The sequence below is a fragment of the Triturus cristatus genome, chromosome 2_1 (assembly GCF_964204655.1).
Source record: "Triturus cristatus chromosome 2_1, aTriCri1.1, whole genome shotgun sequence".
Classification (NCBI taxonomy): Eukaryota; Metazoa; Chordata; class Amphibia; order Caudata; family Salamandridae; genus Triturus; species Triturus cristatus.
This window is the reverse complement of record NC_140581.1, coordinates 798499121-798518921: the sequence shown is the minus strand read 5'-3', so window position 1 is coordinate 798518921 and position 19801 is coordinate 798499121. Positions and strand designations below refer to the sequence as shown.

The 19801-nt window shown below is 44.3% G+C and overlaps 1 protein-coding gene across 3 annotated transcripts in view; it reads left to right on the top strand.

The window, feature by feature from the left end:
* The window catches only part of NXNL2 (nucleoredoxin like 2), a 105395-nt gene extending 85629 nt beyond the window's left edge, over positions 1 to 19766 (top strand). For all 3 annotated transcript variants that reach the window (XM_085632818.1, XM_085632819.1, XM_085632823.1), the window contains exon 3: positions 10088 to 19766. In XM_085632818.1, coding sequence (XP_085488944.1) covers positions 10088 to 10259 — 172 coding nt within the window. In that variant the 3' untranslated portion in view covers positions 10260 to 19766. The remainder of the gene's footprint in view (positions 1 to 10087) is intronic.
* Positions 19767 to 19801: the final 35 nt, after the last annotated feature.

Genomic DNA, 19801 nt, shown 5'->3' with positions numbered 1-19801 from the left:
CTCCCAAGGCCTTTAACTTTATGGTTTAAATCTTTTTATTGAGATAAATGTCAATCTTGTAACGCCAGCACAAAAGGGCAGTACAACCAACCGGGCCACGCAGGGCCTCAGTGCAATTGAAAGACATACAAAATTACAGAAGAGAACCATCTGTAGAACCAAGGGAAGAAAGACAACCCCCGCCCCAACCCAATAGAAGAAAGAAAGGGAAAAGAGAAGAAATGGGATAGAGCTCTCCCCCCACCCCCACCTACCCCAAGACTCGTTCTATCTGTATACAAGTGGGACACTAGCTCAAGGGGCTTCTCTCTGAAGTGGGATTGGTGGGCGTTGCCAGATGTAGAAGGCGCAGGTAGCTCAGGCATGTTAATTCCCTGAAGTCTTGTGCCAATAGGGCTAGAAAAGGCTGCCACAATTTGCTAAACCCCGAACCTTTACCAGCCATGGTGAGTGAAATCTTTTTCATGCCTAGGATGTGCCACAGTCGGTGGAGCCACCCAGTGTGTGTTGGAATGCTTGTGGATTTCCAATGTGTGAGAATGTTTTGTGTGGCAGTGCCCAGCGCAACCGCAATCTGTTTCCCCCTCCTGGACTTCAAGGGATATGTGATCGGGTTAGGAACCCCCAACAGTACATACTCCGGAAGCCGAGGGAGCTCCGTATCTAAATACTTGTCGATTTCATCGAGAACCTGGGTCCAGTAGGGGGTCAGATAGTCACAGTCCCATAACAGGTGGACAAGCATGCCAACCCTCACGCATCCTCTCCAGCAGTCCAGGCTATCTGCGCTGTCAAACTGGTGCATCCTCTTGGGGGTGTAATACCAATAGTACGCTAGCTTAGTAAAGGTTTCAGTGAGACCTATATGAGTCGCGGTATGGCGCACCCTATGACAGATCCCTTCCCATTCCTTGCTAGTGTGATTGCGACCTAAATCCATTTCCCATTGAGCCCGACCAGCATGAAAGGAATGAGTGTAGTGAGAGAGAAGCATTCCGTACAGGTCCGAAATTAGCTTTTTGTTGGAGGAGAGAGCGTGTGATCAGCCATATCTCATACTGGGTGAGATGCCTGTGGGCCTGTGACCAAATGTCAGGGTGGGAGGCCCAGTGCCGCAGCTGCAAATAGTGCAAGCATTCAGATTCGGGGAGACTGTAGTCTATGCGCAGCTGTGAAATGGGCACAACACCGTCTGCATCCCACAGAGTGCCTAGCGCACGGCAACCTGTAGTCCTCCAAAGAGGGAAAGAGTTCTCCCCCACCCTGGGCCAAAATCAGGATTGCCAAAGAGAGGCGTAAGCGGAGAAGGGAAAGTAGTCAGCCCGTGTCTTCTGTTCGTCTGATTCCAAGGCATCATAGTCGGGCAATTCACATGGAAGCGTAAAGGTTGGGAGGATGGTGAGACTTCCGAAAGAAGGGGATCTTCATCAGGGAAGTGGCTGCTATTGCGCGGTCCTGAAAGAGCCAGTGACTCTCAGACTCCGCCCGGCTCCACTCCACTAAGTGACGCAGCTGTGCGGCTTTAAAGTAAAGTGCAAGATCTGGGATCCCCAGCCCCCCTTCATTAGGAGGGGAAAAGCTGACCAGCCGCTTCATCCTCGGCTTGCGACCTTGCCAGATAAATTGAGAGTGTTCCGATTGCACCCGCTGGAGCCAGCCTTTGGGCGGCAGTAGAGGAAGGGTTTGGAAGAGGTAGAGGAGTTTGGGAAGAATCGTCATCACCCCAACCAAGAGATGGGGTAGTGTTTCCAGCGCCGCAGGTCCCCGCGAATGTGGGAGTGTAAGATGCTGTAGTTAACTGTCCTCATTGCTGGTAGTGTAGGAGCCAGCCGAATTCCTAGATAGGGGATCGTGTCAGTGGACCACTGTATGGAATGGCGAGCCTGCAGTGTCGCCAGTGTCTGAGGCGATAGGGAAAGGTTCAGAGCAGTGGACTTTGTAATGTTAACTTTACACCCGGACGCCTTCCCAAAGGAGTACAGCTCCTCCAGAAAGGTGTCCACAGCCAGTGCAGGGTCCGTCAGGGTGACCAGGACATCGTCTGCATACAAGCTGATGGTGTGAGTGTCTCCGCTGAAACGGATGCCCATAATCAATGGATGTTCCCGCACTCTTTGCGCCAGAGGCTTAATGTAGAAGGCAAAGAGCAGGGGCAAGAGTGGGCACCCCTGCCTAGTGCCTCTGTGGATGCTAAAAGGGGTAGATGTATGACCATTTACCCGAACTACAGCCGAGGGGCCGCAGTAGCAATTGAGGATACGGGTCCTCATCTTCTCCTGAAGGCCAAAACAAATCAACACTTGCTCCAAGTAGGGCCAGTGCACATGATCAAATGCCTTTTCGCGTCAATGGTCAGAAGCATGTATTCTCCCGGGATGCGTGAGGCTTTTTCAGTGAGATGGAGAACCCGCTTCGTGTTATCACTGGTCTGCCTTTGGCGTATAAAACCTGCCTGATCCGGGTCGAATATACCAGGCATGAAAGGGGCCAGGCGAGCTGCCAGGATACTGGTATAGAGCTTGAGGTCAAAATTTAAAAGGGAAATGGGCCTATATGCCCCGCAAAGTGTCTTGTCCTTGACGGGCTAAGGAATGACCACTATAGCCGCCTCTAGCATAGAGGGAGGGTTCGCCCCGATGCCACAAAGGAATTGAAAAGGCAAGTAAGAAGAGGAGCGAGCGTGGGAAAAAATTGTTTATAAAAAGCTGCTGAGTAGCCATCCGGGCCCGGAGATTTGGCCAGTTTTAAACGAGAGATGGCCGAGATAACTTATTCCGGGCGAATCTCCCTCTCTATTTGTTTAAACTGAGCCTAGGACAAGGTGGGAAGAGTAATCTGATCTAGATACGCATCCAGATCTTTCTGCTCTAGGTGCTGCGCATCATAAAGTTGTGCATAGAAGTCACGGAACGTCTCGGCTATATCAAAGTCTTCTATGTGCAAGCGGCCTACCTGATCTTCGATTTCCTGAACACCTTTGCGCAACTGGGTTTCCCCCAGTTTGTGCATTAGCAGCCGGTCACACTTGTCCCCGCCGACATAAAAGGAGTGTCGCAGACGTAACGCTGTATATTCACTGTTATCGCGATCTATGGCAGCCAACTGCGACCTCGCTGCCTTCAATTGGCGCCATATGCGCGGGCCCCAGTTCGTCGGTGGATCAGTTCTAGCTCATGAACTCTCTGGGTGAGGTCATCTGTCTTGCGTCTGTGTTCCACATTGTCCGCAGAGGAGATGGCAATAATGCTTTCCGAGCTTCCCATCTAGTGGAGATTGACGTGTCCAAGTTGTCATTATGGGATAGGTAGTCATCGAGTGTGCGTTGAATCTGGGCCACGGTATCTGCCCGATGCAGGAGTGAATCGCGAAAGCGCCATCGCTGAGTAGGCTGCCGGGCGGGGGCAACGTCAAAGTAATCACTACAGGGGCATGGTACGATAAAGCGGCAACTAGGATGTCTGAAGAGATAGTGATGTCTCTAATAGCCTTAGTGCCTAAGAAATAGTCCAGCCTAGCGTAAGTCTTGTGTGCGCTAGAATAATAAGAATATTCCCTCGAGTATAGGTGATAATGTCTCCACAGGTCTATCAAACCCAGGTCACCTAACCAAGCAAGCCCTGCGCGGGAGATAGCATCTACCTGGCCATTGTGTTGCACTGACCTGTCCGGCTCATTATTAAGGTCTAAATTGAGGTCCCCTCCCAGGAGCAGCCTGTGTTCAGAAGTGGCTGTGGTTTCGTGTAGTGCTTCATGGAGAAACCGCTCCAGTCCTTCGTTCGGGGCATAAATGGAACCTATAATCAGTGTGTGTCCCCCAACCAGAAACTGATAGGTGAGTAGTCTGCCTTTGAATTCTGCCTCTTTCTGTACTACTTTTCCCTGAAAAGCCCTTGAAATAAAAATTCCCACCCCAGCCGATTTAGAAGAACCAGAGGAAAAGAATTGTATCGGGAAAGCACGTGACCAGAGTCTATGACAATCTTTAGCCAGCAGATGCGTTTCCTGCAGAAATCATATGTCAGCCCCGGAGCTCTCTAGGTTAGCCAAAATCGCCCGGCATTTGATAGGATGATTGAGCCCCCGTACATTAAGTGTGAGGACTTTAAGACTGTGAGGAGGCATCTATGGTGGGAAATACAGGACGTGGAAGAACGCACGTAGCCTAGGGCAGAGGAGAATGCATGGCAACAGTAGCAGAGGATGACTAGAGGGCGCATGTTGCCAATTCAGGAAGTCGATCCCAGCAATGGTAGGACAGCAATGGGGAGTGCGGGAGGAGGGAAAAAGGAGAGACAGACCCTGGACAAGAGCAAGAAACCCGCGGCACAACAGGTGCCAAAAGGAATCAAAAGTCTTGGTGACAGTCCGTCTTCCGTGGAAGATCAGAGTAAACATCTACACTGGAATTACATGGCCAATCGCATCGCCCATCCCCCCCCCCCCCAGGCCGCCCAAGGAGCATATATTCTATGAAAGAGATATATGGCTCAGGCCTATGACGAGGACTGCAACCTATCAAGAGTCACTGGTAATGCCTCCAGAGCATCCTGCTGTCCCTTTGTGATCTCATCGGGGTCTGGACGCCGTGGGCGGTTGGGGCGGCGTCTGCATTGCTGCTGCCTCCAACGCGACTGAGCATCGCCGGACCCCCGGTCCTGTGTGTCGCTGCCGTCCTTCTTGTCTGGTATATCAATCCCCAGAACCCGGCTGGCTTCCGACAAGGAGCGAAATTGGTAAAGTTTGCCATCATATCGGAATTTAAGCCAAAATGGGTGGCCCCAGGAGTACACAATGTTGTGCTGATGCAGAGCTTCAGTGATGGGGCGGAAGGTCTTACGTTTTTGAAGCATAAGGGCAGCGAGGTCCTGGTAAAGAACTGGAGTTTGGTCTCTAAACGTGACTGGATGCTGCGTCCTGGCCTTCCGGAGAATTTCCTCTTTGGTGCGGAAATCGTGCACACAGACTAATATGTCCACAGGTGGAGCATTGTCAGGGCGGGGAGGACCCACACGGTGGGCCCTGTCGATCCGGAGCTCGGTATCCAAGGGGTTACCCAGGATGTGATAATACAGTTTACGCACAAACATGAATATACCACCCGCTTCTGCATTTGGTCTCACTCTCCGAATTCGCACATTATGCCGGCGGGAGCGATCTCCATATCCTCCAAGTGAGTCTGGAGGTCCACCTGCTGGTCGTGTATGCAGATAAGTTCCTGCTGCAAGAACGACACCTCCTCATCACGTATGTCACTTTTGTCCTCCAAGGCCACCACCCGGTCCCCAAGGCCATCCAGGTCTTTTTGGACGTCCTTAAGTTCTTCCGTGAGGTCCCGCTTCACCCTGTGTATATCGTCCCGGAGTGCCGAGAACAAGGATTCCAGAAAGCCCGCGATGGCGTTCCTCCCTGAGGACGTGCGAAGAGCTCCTGGAAGGACTTACTTTTCTTCCCCCGTGTGGAGGCCATAGTGCTGCCCCAACAGGGAGGCGGCCTAAGGGAGGTCGCGGGCCATATATCACTGCACTGGCTCGACCGAGTACTGGGGGTGGGTGGTAGGTCACTAGTGAGCGTCCTCGTGGGGGAGGTTTGCCGCACAGGAAAGTCTCAAGGCCAGACAGATCTGGTAAAGGCGCCAAGTTGTGCAGATGACAGGGCTTCCTCTCTCATCCAAAGCTGCCGCCACAATGTTCAACTAGAGCTCGTAGTTCAATGACCCTTCACTGCTGACAAGGCACAGGGGCCTGGGCGCATCACTAATGCCCACGAGGGTACAGTCACCGGCCCAGGTGCCAGTCGCTCCAGAGTGGTAGGCCACTATGTGTGTTCTGGAAGGGGGTCGAGCGGGGAGCCTCCAGCCCACCAACTGGGAACTCCGCTAAAGAACTTTTTAAAACTGTGTCCTTCCTGGCAAATCCTCAGCAGACCAACCAGTTCAGCCCGGATCAGTCCTTCTGTGATCAGCTGGCTGCCTTTTTTTCAGGATAAGGTGGCCACTATCTATGGTGACTTACTAAACTTAGCGGGACTACACACCTTGTCCTCTCAGCAGGAGTTACCCACATGTAGCTTGACCACCATTGATCCTTTAAGCAGCGGGGAGGTCTTGACACTGTTAGGCTCTATTAAGTCGGGTGCTGCTTCTGACCCATGTCCCCCTCATGTTATCCATCTGGTGGCGGACAGGATTGCTCCGTGTCTCACGGTCCTGATTAATCAGGTACTAGCAGCAGGCTCCTATCCACTCACCTGGAAATCAGCGTGTGTCAAACCCCTTCTCAAAAAAGCCTCTCTGGACCCCTCTGAACTCAAAAATTATCGTCCCATCTCTGGCCTCCCTCTGATGGCTAAAGTCACTGAGAAGGCCATTAACCGAAGCCTGATGGGGTATCTGGATAAGAACGCCTTGCTGGATAGGTCCCAGCACGGCTTCCGGCCTACGCATTCCACCGAATCTGCCCTCATAACGGCAGCTGAGGGTATTCGGGCGACAGTGGATGGAGGGGGGCGAGCTATTCTCGTCCTCCTGGATCTGTCCACTGCGTTCGATACCGTGAATCATGCGGTGCTGACACAGTGCCTTAGGGAGGTTGGGATCGTGGACCGAGCCTTGGCCCTTCTCTCTTACTTTTTGGACAACAGAAGACAAAACCTAAAGTGGGCCGGCCTACACTCAGCCAACTTTGCTTTACCATGCGGCATCCCACAAGGTTCGGCTCTCTCCCCGACCCTTTTTAACATTTATGTCAGACCTTTGGCTAGTCTGGTCAGGAAACATGGTTTTATGTTGGTATCCTATGCGGATGACTCACAACTTGTGATATCAGCTGCGGAACACCCTGATCAAATAGCGGCCAAATTCCACACCTGTCTTTCCGATATTATGGAATGGATGCGCTTGAGCTTTTTAAAAATCAATACTGAAAAGACTGAAGTGATGGAGTTCGGGAAAGGTCCCTCAGTTTGGAACACTCTATGGTGGCCTTCGGCGGCTGGGCAATGTCCCCTCCCGGTCACTAAGGTGAGGAACTTGGGGGTGATCTTCGATGAAAAGCTGAACATGTCAGCACAGGTCAACAGCCTAACTTCTTCCTGTTTCTTTCTGCTAAAGACTCTGCGGAAAATCCTTCCATACATCCCTCTGGCGCTATAAAAACTGTGATGGCCGCCTTATTCATGTCCAGATTGGATTATTGTAATGCCATGTTTTTGGGCATTGACAAGTTCCAGGTTGGAAAACTCCAATCCTTGCAGAATGCTGTGGTTCGTGTAATCCTGAATTTACCCAGGGGCTGCCCCACCTCTGCGGGCAGGAACTCTCTCCACTGGCTTCCGGTTCAACAAAGAATCGAGTTTAAGGCACTCTGTCTGGTTCATTGGTCCCGCTTTGGTGGGGGCGCCAACGATGGAACCGACAGGTTCATACCTAACATCCCGCCCCGTGCTCTGTGGTCGGCCAACCTTGGCCTTATCTGCATTTCCAGATTCAAACTAGCCAGATGGGGCGGTCGCTCTTTCGCCATTTGTGCAGCTAGATTATGGAACCAACTGCCTGTGGAGATGCGACTTCAACCTAGTTATGCCCTTTTCAGAAAGATGCTTAAATATCGCTTATTCCAAGTCCAACTATAATTCGTTATCCTGCTGATTACACACACCATAGCGCCAAGACACCATCTGGTATTCGAGCGCTTTATAAGCTTCTTTTATACTTATACTTATACCACAAGCCACACCCGGACTGAGTCAGCCACCTCCGCAGTGTGCCGGGCCCCACCCTCAGCGATCACTTCTACCAGCCGTCGTGCTCGTACCCCCCTGTGCAGGCAGTCAACTTAGGGCCTGTGGGAAGTAACCCCAGTGAGCGTGGGTCACCGGCCATAAAATCTCCACTGGGCACTGCAAGCAGGCGGCGAGATCCGGCAGCTGGGGTGAAGAGATCCATGTGTGGCGGGCCGTCCCAGGTGTCCCCTCTCACCTCCAGTGATCTCCAGGGCCGTGCCAATTCCACCGTCTGCTGGCTGGAATGCAGGCGGGGCAGACGCGGGTGCTCGGCTCTGTTCACCAGGCGTGGCCGACGGGTGTTAAGCAGGCTCCCACGTACCCGCCTCTCAGCTCTGGAGGTGCCGTCGGTACTGGTCGTGGCTCCTCGGGTCAGCGGCTGCAGCGGCGGTCCCAGTGCCCTGGTTGAGAGAGCTGGCAGAGGCACCGAACTCCAAATCACTTGCCGTAGGGCCCCTCCGCGGCAGCGCCAGCCTGGCACAGTTTCAAACTGGAGGCCGTGGTTCCGACTACAGCCGCAGGACGTGATCTTGTGCGCCGCTTTACTCCACCGCCCCAGGGATATTCGCCAGGAAACTGGGTGCTGCCGACCCCAGTGTGCTATCCCGGTCAGGAATCTGGTTTAGCGATGGCTGTAGCGTGCCCAAGCCTGGTGGATTCCCGGACGGCTAGAGGGAGAGACGAGAGGACACGTCTCACCTCACCTCCATCTTGACTACGCCCCCAGGGCTTTAACTTTAAATAATGCTGGGGGGCCGTGTGGATTACTCGCAGCAGCAGGGACCACCACCTCCTCTGGGCTAAATTAATATTGGAGATGGCCCTGGGGACCGACACCCACCAGGGATGGCTCCTGCAAAGTCCCAGGGTGCCCACCCCTGGGACGTTGCATTTTGCTATGGCTTTCTCTTGCCAAGCCATAGCAAACAGTGCTCAGCTTTGAGCAAGCAAGAGCATCTTCTTCTTGCTTGCTCAAAGCAGAGGACAGTTTGCTGTTACACACAGGGAGCTGCATGTTGGCCCAGGAGAGGGGCCGCGCAGATCCCCTCCAATTACTTTAAAAAAAAAAGGCAGTGTCCCTAGGGATGGGGTTCCCAGGACCAAAACTGGCCTGAGAGGGGGCTGCTCAGCCCGCCTCCTTATAAATTATATGAAAAAGGCTGGGGCATTGGGGGATGGGGTCCCTGTGCCTAAAAGTGGCCTGGGGAAGGAAGGCCACGCAGTCCCCCTTAAATATTTTTAAAATATAACCACTCTGCAAACCCACCTCCTAGTGCAGTGGTGGTTGGGGGATGAAGTTTTCTTCGATGCTCAGGGTTCTTGGAGTCCAGTAACCCCTTCTGTTACCTCCAGTAAGTCCTAGACAGCGGGATTGCTGAGATGACTTAGAGGCCACACCCCTTTTATCCACGATTCTGCAAATATGCCCCCTGGCCACCTTACTGGTGCAGACTACTTGCTAGTGAGAGTTAATGCTCTCTGACTAGGGGAAGAGATACTGCAGAGTTCCCCCAGGAATGTGAGCTGTGGTGTCTTTTTCAGTTACCCACTTCCTTAAGTCCCACAACTCTTGCAGGATCCATGCATACGGCTAATGATAATCTATCCTGTCATTCTATGAGGGAATAAATTGACACTCAGAAGAGTTGCTAAGAATAAAACTAAAGCAATGACCAGATGAGTAAAAGAAAAGTACCTGGTTTGCCGACTGCTGAGCACTGAGGGGCAAATAGAAGTCTTCACCATATTCATCTCCTTCGGATAGCTTAGGATCAGTCAGGGATAGGTGTTTTGAGTCCTGGACAAAGGAAGAGTAAGAATAGTGCATCCAGGGACCTTGTGCCACATTTGTCACTTTGCCATTTGATGCTAGAGGTGTGCCTCACTACAGAGCAATTAACTAGCTAGTGAGGAATAAATCAATTTCCTTTGAAGGATTGAAAGATAAAAAAGAGCATACAGCAACAGTTTTGCTGATGTGTGGTCTAGAATTCAAGGGTATTTATGAACATTTAGAACATGCTTAGACACAAAACATCTCTACATGAGGCAATTTAAAGGTAGCCCATGCAAATGTGGCACTATTTGAGCAAGAGTATCCAACTGAAATTTGTTTTGTCTGTTGAAAAAACCATCATGGTGACATGGTCATAATCAATAATATTGCAATCTTTGCTTCCCTACGGAGCAGGTACTTCCAAAATAATTTATTCAGTTTGAAAAGTGGTGTGCTCATTCTTGCTAATATTGTGTGGTTTACCTCAACAGCTGACTTTCAATTAGTTTTTTTTCTCTTCTTTCCTGTCAGTGACTTGAAAAAGAAGTACAACATCACAGCCATCCCAAAGCTGGTGATAGTGAAGCAAAGCGGGGAGGTCATTACCGACAAGGGCAGGAAGCAGATCCGGGAGCGTGGGTTGGCCTGCTTCCATACCTGGCTAGAAGTGGCAGATGTGTTCCAGAACTTCACCAGCAAATAAACAAAACTTAAAGAGGCAAAAAAGAGAATAAAAACTTTCAAAGCAAGCAATATAGTTAAATGTGAACATCTAGACAAGTGTGCACTATACCGCATCTGTTTTCATGGTGAACCCACCAAGCCAACCGGAAAAAGCTTTCAGGTTCATAAGATACTACATCCTATAAAAGAAAAACAGTACTTACAGACTTAACAGCAAACAACTTACCTCTGTACTGAGAAATTCTGTAATGCAATGTCCTGATAATTCACATACTGTTTCACCATTAGCCCTCATAAATCTTTAACAATAAATGCCACAATGGAGAATTACTAATATCAATGTACATGAATATCGACTGTACATTTTTTTTTACGGTACGTATGTGTAGGCTAGTATACATTTCATAATCTTAACTCCAGATCACTGTACTTTGAAACGACATACAGATCAATGTACATAGATGTTTCGTTAAGAATAGTAAATTTATACTATATCTTCTTATTTTAATGTTATACTGGCGGTTTATACTGTGCAGTTGATGGTTTTGTAGGTGATTCAGAACAAGGCTGGTGTAAATGTTTCTTTGTAGTGAATATATCTACACTGGTTGGTATGAGAAGTTCAATTATCATTTAACCAAGCTGGCTAGATGGGAAGGGAACAAACAGAAGAAACTAGGATGGATTGAACAAAACCTACCATGGGTAAGACAAACCGCCTTAAATGTTATTTTTCAAGCTCCATTTGTCACACTTACATTATGGTAGTTACGAGAATCTTGTCGCACTTACATCATGGTAGTTACGAGAATCCTGAATCCATTGCACCTGACCCGGAAATCTCAATAGATTGGTGTTCTGTAATTTCTGGGTGTGGTATTTCTGCACATTTGTAACTATTTTCCTTAGGAATAGAGAAGTGGTTCAGCAAGCAGTGCTTCAGCACCATGGCCGGCTTTATCGCTGGTGGAACCTGGTGCGACAATCTTTTTGGGCCCCCTCCCATAGCCTCTTCCATGGATTCCCTCACCACCACCCAGTAAAACTGTCCCTATGCTCTCTATAGCTCCTCTCTCAAATGCGTTTCATTTGTTTTAAAGTGCTGGTAAATTCTGGTTTTACTTATCCAGTCAGCTATCCACATACAATACAGATCTGTTCTTTGCAGTAAGCATATTAATCCATTGTGCTACTTTATGTTGAGTTAAAATTGCCACTAGACAAAACTCTGATCTCTAACAGGAACATTAATCGCAAGAATTATCTTGACATTTTGATTGCTGCCTGAAAGCTGGACACACATGGAACTCTGCAGCAGGGGATTTTAAAGTGTAAATTATTGCTAAGCACAGAGCCCCCCTGAAGTCAGTGCCCCCCTTCAGGTCAGCTCCCAGTGAGGCCGCACCGGTCGCACTGCCCTGAAGTCGGCCCTGTTCAGCACTAATTCCTGCATGTTTTTCTAGGATTTTCTGCCTTTACTTGACATACATTTCGCTGGGATTATTATAAGTATGGTGTTCCTGCATTACTTTTAATCTCGATTCGTCAGAAACACTTGTTATTGGCCAAATCATGAATAACTCCAGGCTCAAAATGACAGTAAGTATATCTTAGTTAATGGGCCAATGAATATAGAGTTAGGAGAATGGTGGATGAAACAAAACAGACCCATTTCCAGAAATGCTAACAATTTCATCTATTGCAAAAAAATGTAACGCATAACATGAAATATGAATATTGCACATGTCATGTTTTTGCAATAGAAATTCCACTTTAAAAGCATGTAGAAAGGAACCCAATAGGTGAATTGATGCAGAGCTGTTTTGATAGTACAACTCAATGTAATTCCGTAAAAGACCATATTTAGAAAATATGATTCCAACAAGGGCTCACACCCTCCCCCCAAGAATACTAATTACAAATGAGTAATTCCAGCTTTCTGCTTTAACATCTTATTTGGGTCTTGGCACATAGTATGCATTCATTTCTTTTCGCCAATCATACAGATATAATCTTTGCAAGACACTTATAAAAGGATCTTTATGCCCTTGTAAGGCTTTACATTTTATGTTTCCATTTTTTTCTATAAAAAATAAATAAATGACATATATTGAAAGTCACAAAATTCACCTGAAACCTGATTTATAAAACAGCTCGCTAGGGTTTAAATCTGTCAGTTTCACTGAGTGTTTTACTCCCTGAATCATCTGCAGATCATATTCTTGCCTAAAGTAACGGGCAAGTAAAATTAGACCATTAGTTGAGTTTCTATCATGGTATTCACATTACCCAGAAAGATTGTTCTATTCCCGAAGAACATCAAATGTGCTCAGGTTAATTCTGTTTGGAGTCTGACATAGAACCTAAATATATAGCTAATTGTATTCTGTTTTTTATGTGATTTGCTAACTGGTTGCTTATGGATCATTGACTGGTTCAAATAGCAAGAGGAGGCCAGTAGAACAGCATCTCTTTGAGGAAGCCCAACCAAGCAGGAATTTTTGCTGAGAAACAATGACCTTTTTTCATAAATTAAGGTGAAAATATATCAGCTTTGAATACCTCTCAGCTCTGTGCCTGTTCATCTTTGTACTGACTACCAATAGTAAACAGGGTCTGATTTGAAATGCTTATAGCATGCCATTCCTTATCGCCACACACCTCTGAACCAGATTTCCTTCTTAATGTAGGAAATCATTTACTATTCAGGTAGCTCATACATGAAACTCTATGCTAATAGAGGTGTGATTTTTCTCGTCCTGCATTTCCTTGCAACATTGATTGCCAATTGTACTGTTGGATTTTCAATTCCTGGTCCAAAAACACCAATATACGAGTATAGTAAGCCAATCTCTCATTCACTACTAACATTCTTGCAAAAACAGTCTAATTTCTCCAAGCTGGACATGTTTCTTGGAATAATGACCACCCTTCCATCCAACCAGCTTTGCTCCCCTTCTTTTTGTCCTTCCTTGATCTTACTGGGCCATATAGTTCTTCTACGTGAAAATATATAAACCTGGTAATTCGAAATTGTTTAAATTCATGTGACACATTTTTTGTAGAAACACTCTCTGCCTTGCCTTTCAGTATAAAAGAAATAGGAACTCACCTAAAGAACCCTTTGCCCTTAACCTTTTCAAACACAAAGGTACTCTGGACTAGGTTTGACTCATTTGCCTACAATGCATATGTCTGAACAATCGTGAGAATAAAGACAACATTCACTTTGAAAAGTAAAACGTGTTAAAATCTCAAGAAGGAAGATAAATAAATAGGTATGAAAATGTTCGTGGCAAGTAATAGGCAATAACATTTGTGAATTTAATGTGTGAACTGTTTAATTAAAAAAGCAAAGTGTGTATCTGTGCAATATAAAGTTAGCAGTATACTTAACATCTTCCTATAAAAGTATTACATATTAAGAGGAAAGACACTCAACCTACACCAAATGGTTTACATCTTACAAAGAGTACTTTCTTGTGTTGTGACAACTATAAATATTGTTTTTGATACAGCCTTCTATCTTTAAAGAACACCCAACACATTGGCCCTGAAATTAACTCGTTTTGTGCAATGTTAATGTCTATTTCATTATGCTAACTAATATGTCCTTAAAGTATGTAAAACTTGGGTTATCTGTGCTGTAACAGCAGCTCCTCATAGTTTATGCAATATTTATCATAACTCTGTTATGCGTTTATGTAACTTTTTCAAAACCTGATTTTTATGAATGGTATAAAGATTAAAGAAAACAATACTGATTGCTTCTCAATGTTGCAAAAAGAAACATTTTGCATAAACAAACAAAGATCTATTCTCGAAACATAAAAAACAACTGCTCACAGACATAATATTTCTGTTCAAACATTCTGCTCATCTACCATGCTCCTTTTGGCTTCTAAGGTCCTCCACTTACCTTGCCCACAGTGGAACAACTACGAGCGACCATTTTGCATATGTTATAGTGGAAAAATAGACAGCATATGCAACAATTGAAAATGCTCAAAGCTACACAAATTCAAGTCGTTCTCATCTATAATGAGTGTGGATAGTGATGATCAACAAGCAATATATCCAAATAAGACCCTAGACCTTGGGAAGCAAAGGCAGAACCAAGTATATTAAGGCTCCTTTACAGAGTCGGATGTTGTAAATTGTCAATTTTAATTGCTCCATATTATCATCTGGGCATGCATATTTAAATGCCAAGCAATAAAAGGTAGATAAGAAATATTTTATATATGATAAAACTGGTTAAATTTATACGGATAAATTATGTAACAAATTATTTTTGATTAATTAGATATTTTCATAGCTCCATTGTATGCTCTGCTTTTCTAAGTGCATTATCCAATATGATGTATTTTACTGAAATAGGGAAAAATAAAGATGATACAGACTGATTTCTACGTCACAACTGTAATCCATCTAAGAAGGGAAACTGATTAACTCGTAGTCAAAATCATAGGATCAAATTGCAAAGGACACTCATCATTTCTTTGGTTATATAATTAGGGCCACTAGGATGATGCGGCAGGGGAGGGCCAGATTATGTGGCTGGGTTGAGTAAATTATATGGCAACGAAAGGTAAATTATGCAGCATAATGCAACCCTTTTTTTAATAGTATTACTTCATTATTTTGACATTTTACACTTTATCATCATCATCATCAAAACTTCATTCTATTTTTTGCAAAAATCATATAAGTATACTATACATTAGTGAATCCAAATACATTTAAAGATACCAGTAGTAAAGACCTACACATGCTAAAAATAAAACACATTTTAAAATACATTAAGATGAGAAAAATCAGTGACTCAAATATACCTAGGATAAAATACTAAGAACTGGCTCTAAAGACTTCAATAAAAAAACAGGATACATAAAAACACTGTTTGGGTGTGGATAAAAGCTGTAGATATATAAACGCAGGTCTAATCTGTCTAAAATCCATGGCCAACAGGAGGGGCCTAATATACTTAAATTGGAGAGAAGCAAATCTTGGGCAGATAAGCACTACATGCATGGTATCACAAATAGATACAGTATCACATGTACATAGAGGCAAATTAGATGGTTTATGCCAAACCCCACTTGGGAATAGAATCTAATGGAAAGTGCTAAGTTAAAAATAAGTTAGAAGACACTTGTTATGATGGGACGTTCCCAAAAATAGGTAAGGCTCAATTCCTTGTACAGATTTTACCATAACATATGATCTCATAGACTGCTTGGTCAAAGCTAAAGCGTCCTGATCTGCATCTCATCTAAAGGACAAAGCCTGTTTTTCCCATGCAATATCTTTTTTACTAATTCCTCCAGTCTCTGAAAAAAGGCCAGGTCTCCCTAAATTGTTGAAAGTCAATTTAAAATACTGAAGCTATGAATTGGAAGTGCGTAGTCCAAGGATAAACAGTCCTGAAGGATTGATCTTTTTAGTTGGAACTACTTGCATCAAGCCGAGGGCCAGAGTAACACAGTGTGAGCATTGGTTGCATTCTATTAGTTCCGGTTTAACACCCAGATATAGCAATAAACAACAGAAAGGTGACCAGTCAAATTTTGCAAAGAACCTTCCACTGCTCAGGAACAGATTTGTTTTTAGTAACTTTTGAACCGTTTGAGCTAGAAACATTTGTTTTAATTGGTAGATTATGCAGCAAATGATACATTATGTGGAAAAGGCAGCAAGTCTATAATTACGCAATAAATGCTGCAGCCGCACAACAACATAATTCCAGTGGACCTGGTTACAATGAATACATTGAAGACAGAATTTGTTCCTTAAACCATATGTGTAAATATTTAGAAGAAACTGTGTTCTTGGCCCTTCACTGTCTGGACTGACACATTCTAGGATTTCAGAGATGACATTCATTCTTATGCTGGATGATCACATAATAACATACTATTGTGAAGGACAGCAGAGCATTTATAAATGTCTAATCCTGAAGACAGTAAGTGCTGTATCTTTATTATAAACCTACTGGATGGTTTTATTTCATGGATTCTCACAAGTTTTCGAAGTACAGCCACTCCTAGTGTGTTAATTAAAACCCTTCTCAAGGAGTTTGCTTGAGAAATCAGGAGCTTTCATGAGAGCAGCTTAATTGGTGATCCATTTCTGTCTACGAAACCCAGCAGTCAAGTAATTGCAGGTTAAAAAAATGCACTGCCCCAATGGCATTTGTACCTCCTGAAAAATTATTGGTGATGCAGAAGGACCTCTAAGTTTTCAAAGCTGCCTGTTCCCATGACCCCTCCCCCCAACACGCACACACGTACACACAAATATCGGAAGAGGGATTAATTTTCAACCTCTAAGAAAAGGTACATCAGGCCTGATTTAGAGTTGTGGGTTATAAATATCCTCTGATTGTGGTGGTAGTGATAAATAAGGCCTGATTTAAAGTTGCGGGTTATAAATATCCTCTGCTTTTGGAGGTAGTGATAAATATAGGGGAGAATCCACCAGAGATGTTTTACTCCCTTTAGAAACAAGAGGATTATTCATTATCACTCAAGTCTAAAGGAAGGAGTATTCAATGGCCCAGCATATTGCACTTATTGCATTGTTGCCTTTATGATGATGATTGGGCTAACGCTCTGGATATGATGATGAGCAGTGAAGCAGGTAGTTGAAGCTCTTTCTCCATTTATTCAGAGAGTTGTCCAGGTTCAGCATCTCCATGCTCTTCATGTTCAGATGACTACTGTAGGATCATTTTTACAATCCCTTATGGACTCTTCTATTATCAGTAAGCTGATCAAGGGCCTATCTTAGTGTTTGGCAGATGCTAGACATTTGCTGAAAAGTGGTGGATGCCCCCCTATTTAAAGTGCACAGAGACCCTATACACTCTAAATAAGGCCGGCAGGACATCTACAACTTTTTGATGCATGTTCCGCACCCAATAAACTCTAAATAAGGATCCTAGTCTAACTATAAATTACATGAATTGTGATAATTCAAGAATCACAGGAATTGGGATTTTTCTAGGGGTTTCTTGATTTTACCTGCTCTGAAATCTCATGGATACGGTGAAATTAACACAATTGATTCAACATATTTGATATCATTTGGGACATGCTTTGTCCTGTCCCACAACTGAAAACTTAACCAAAGTGGTACTGACAGCTGCATCTCTATCTTTGCCACACACCTAATTGCAAACTTGGTTGCCACCAAATATTATTTTTGGGTGGGATCCAATTGATGACAGCCTCCATCAAAGTTTCTGCAACACTTCTGAAGTAGAGAGTAGGTCAGTGAAAAATCAGCCTTCCCACACTACTTGACTAGTATGTTTTGTGCACCAAGACCATAGCTTGAAAGAGGAAAAAAGAATGCAACATTGTCCAAAGCAAAAGGAGAGACCTAGTGCTCTGCGAGAAAATGTGAAATTTTTGTTGTTTTCGTTACATTTTCATACAGAAGCAAGTAATTAGTTCATTGAATGTAATACATGTTTCTATTTCAGTGTCAGTTAAATACATTTTGAAGCAATTCCAGCAGTGGTTGGCTAGATTGCTTTCTGTACATAATTTAGAGAAGGGGATATTTGCAAGGAAGGGCAGAAGGGGGAGGAGATTAGGGATACGTATATGGGAACCCATCTTTAGTTGGAGGGAAAAATAATAGTAGGGGTTGTTTTGATTATCTCCCTTATATCTTTATTGTTATTGATTTAGTTGTAATTTTGCTCACATTACAGTTTATCTATGTATTCTTGTTTATGTACATTTCCCAGATGACTTACTGTTTTCTGTATGGTTATCTTTTATTTTGCTGTGTCCGGGGGGAAAAAATGTAAAAACCCAATAAGAAATATTGGAAAAAAAAAGAAATTGAAGCAATTTGAATATTATTTTGGCATGTATCAAATATGGTGCCATTTATTAAATAGCAGGGGGACACTTCAACAGCATACTGATATCCTTATTCCATTCTGTAGGTATTTTTGAAGTCTGTTGTTGTCCACATGGATCGAGATGGGGTTTGCATCTATTAGAAATGTCATTATCCTCTAATCAGTTGCAGGAAGGTGGGTTTGATTAAGAAGTCCCTCTGTTTAGAAGTGTTGAAAAAATCATGACAATTCTGCACACCGTGAAGTTGAGTACCAAACAGACTCCTTGTGTGTAGGGTAAGTCTTCTCAAGGGTATGTCTTAGGACTTAATTGGCAATTAGAGTCTGTATTTTGGCCAGATCGATCAATCATGATTCATTTATTAAATTGAAGTTCTTAAGGAGCGTAGAGCATGGAAGTGTCTTAATGGTTCCTGTGACATTGTTTTCTAGATGTGATGAACAAGAACTAAAACTGTAAAGTTGTGCAAGGTTCAATTGAATAGGTTAACAAATGGCAGAAGAATCAACAGATCAACAATCACGTAAAAAGTCCTTGCGAACACAAATTGTTTCTTCAGCGAGAACAGTGTAATATGTAAAAAGATAAAAGAATGGCACAGCCTTTTAGGGTACTGCCACCACCCTTAAGGGAAACACTCATTGAAGGTAGTCTCTGTTTTTTCAATCTCACTGAAATTATTTGTCAATTGATTGTCGTTACCCAAAGCAGGATGTTTGGGCAATTTCTGAAAATCAGACACATTTTTCTGGGAAAATTCCTGAATAGCTTGGCAAAGCAGTATATGTGTGCAAGCAATCCCACAATATCACCTCACTATGGTATTTGTCCTGAATGTCTTCATTGAACCATCCATATTTAGTTTCGGTTCCATCTAATGGCTGCTTTTGCAGTCCTCAAAGTATGATCACCTTGATAGTCGTGTAACACCGTATAACTTGGCAGATGCTGGTACGGTCATCTAAATCCTGTGGACCTACCATGGCTGAATCAGAATTTATGCACCAAGGGGGTAAATCTGGAGGTGCATTGCTGTGTTCTGTTGTAGAAAGGACCCTTTCAGTGCTTTTCCTAAATCTCTATGAAACTGCAAGGGGAGGTGTGTGCCGCAGCCAAATCCACTTACAGACTCAGCTTTATCTAGAATGTCATGAACCTTTTAAGGATATCTGCTAATCCTATATGGGATAAAGTAAATGACAGAGGGAAATATAATGTTATGCTTTTCAAAAATGAACCAAGATTTGGCAACAATAAAAAGCAGTCAATGCTACCTTTGGGGCTGAGAGACATAAAAAGGGGCTGTTGTCTAAGAGGAATTATTCTATAAAGGGTCGAAGTACAGACTGAAAGAAATGTCAGTCAGAGAGTTAGGGGCTGCTCTCCAGGACACAGTTGAGCATTTATTTTAAATAGATTAATTGCTTTTTTGCCCTGGAACCGTGTTGCTTCTATGCTGAGAAGTATAACCGTTCATAATGTCAAATAACCACATTTAAGTACAACATGATTTATTAGATTTGTTTATGCATTTGAATTTCTTAAACATTTTGTATACAAAAATGATATTTCATAATGAATGTAGGTGCTTTACTATTTATGCTAATAAGCTGCTCGTATATTTAAATAATGATTTTAATAAACAGAAAACTATTCACAGCTGTTATGGTCCAGTTTATCT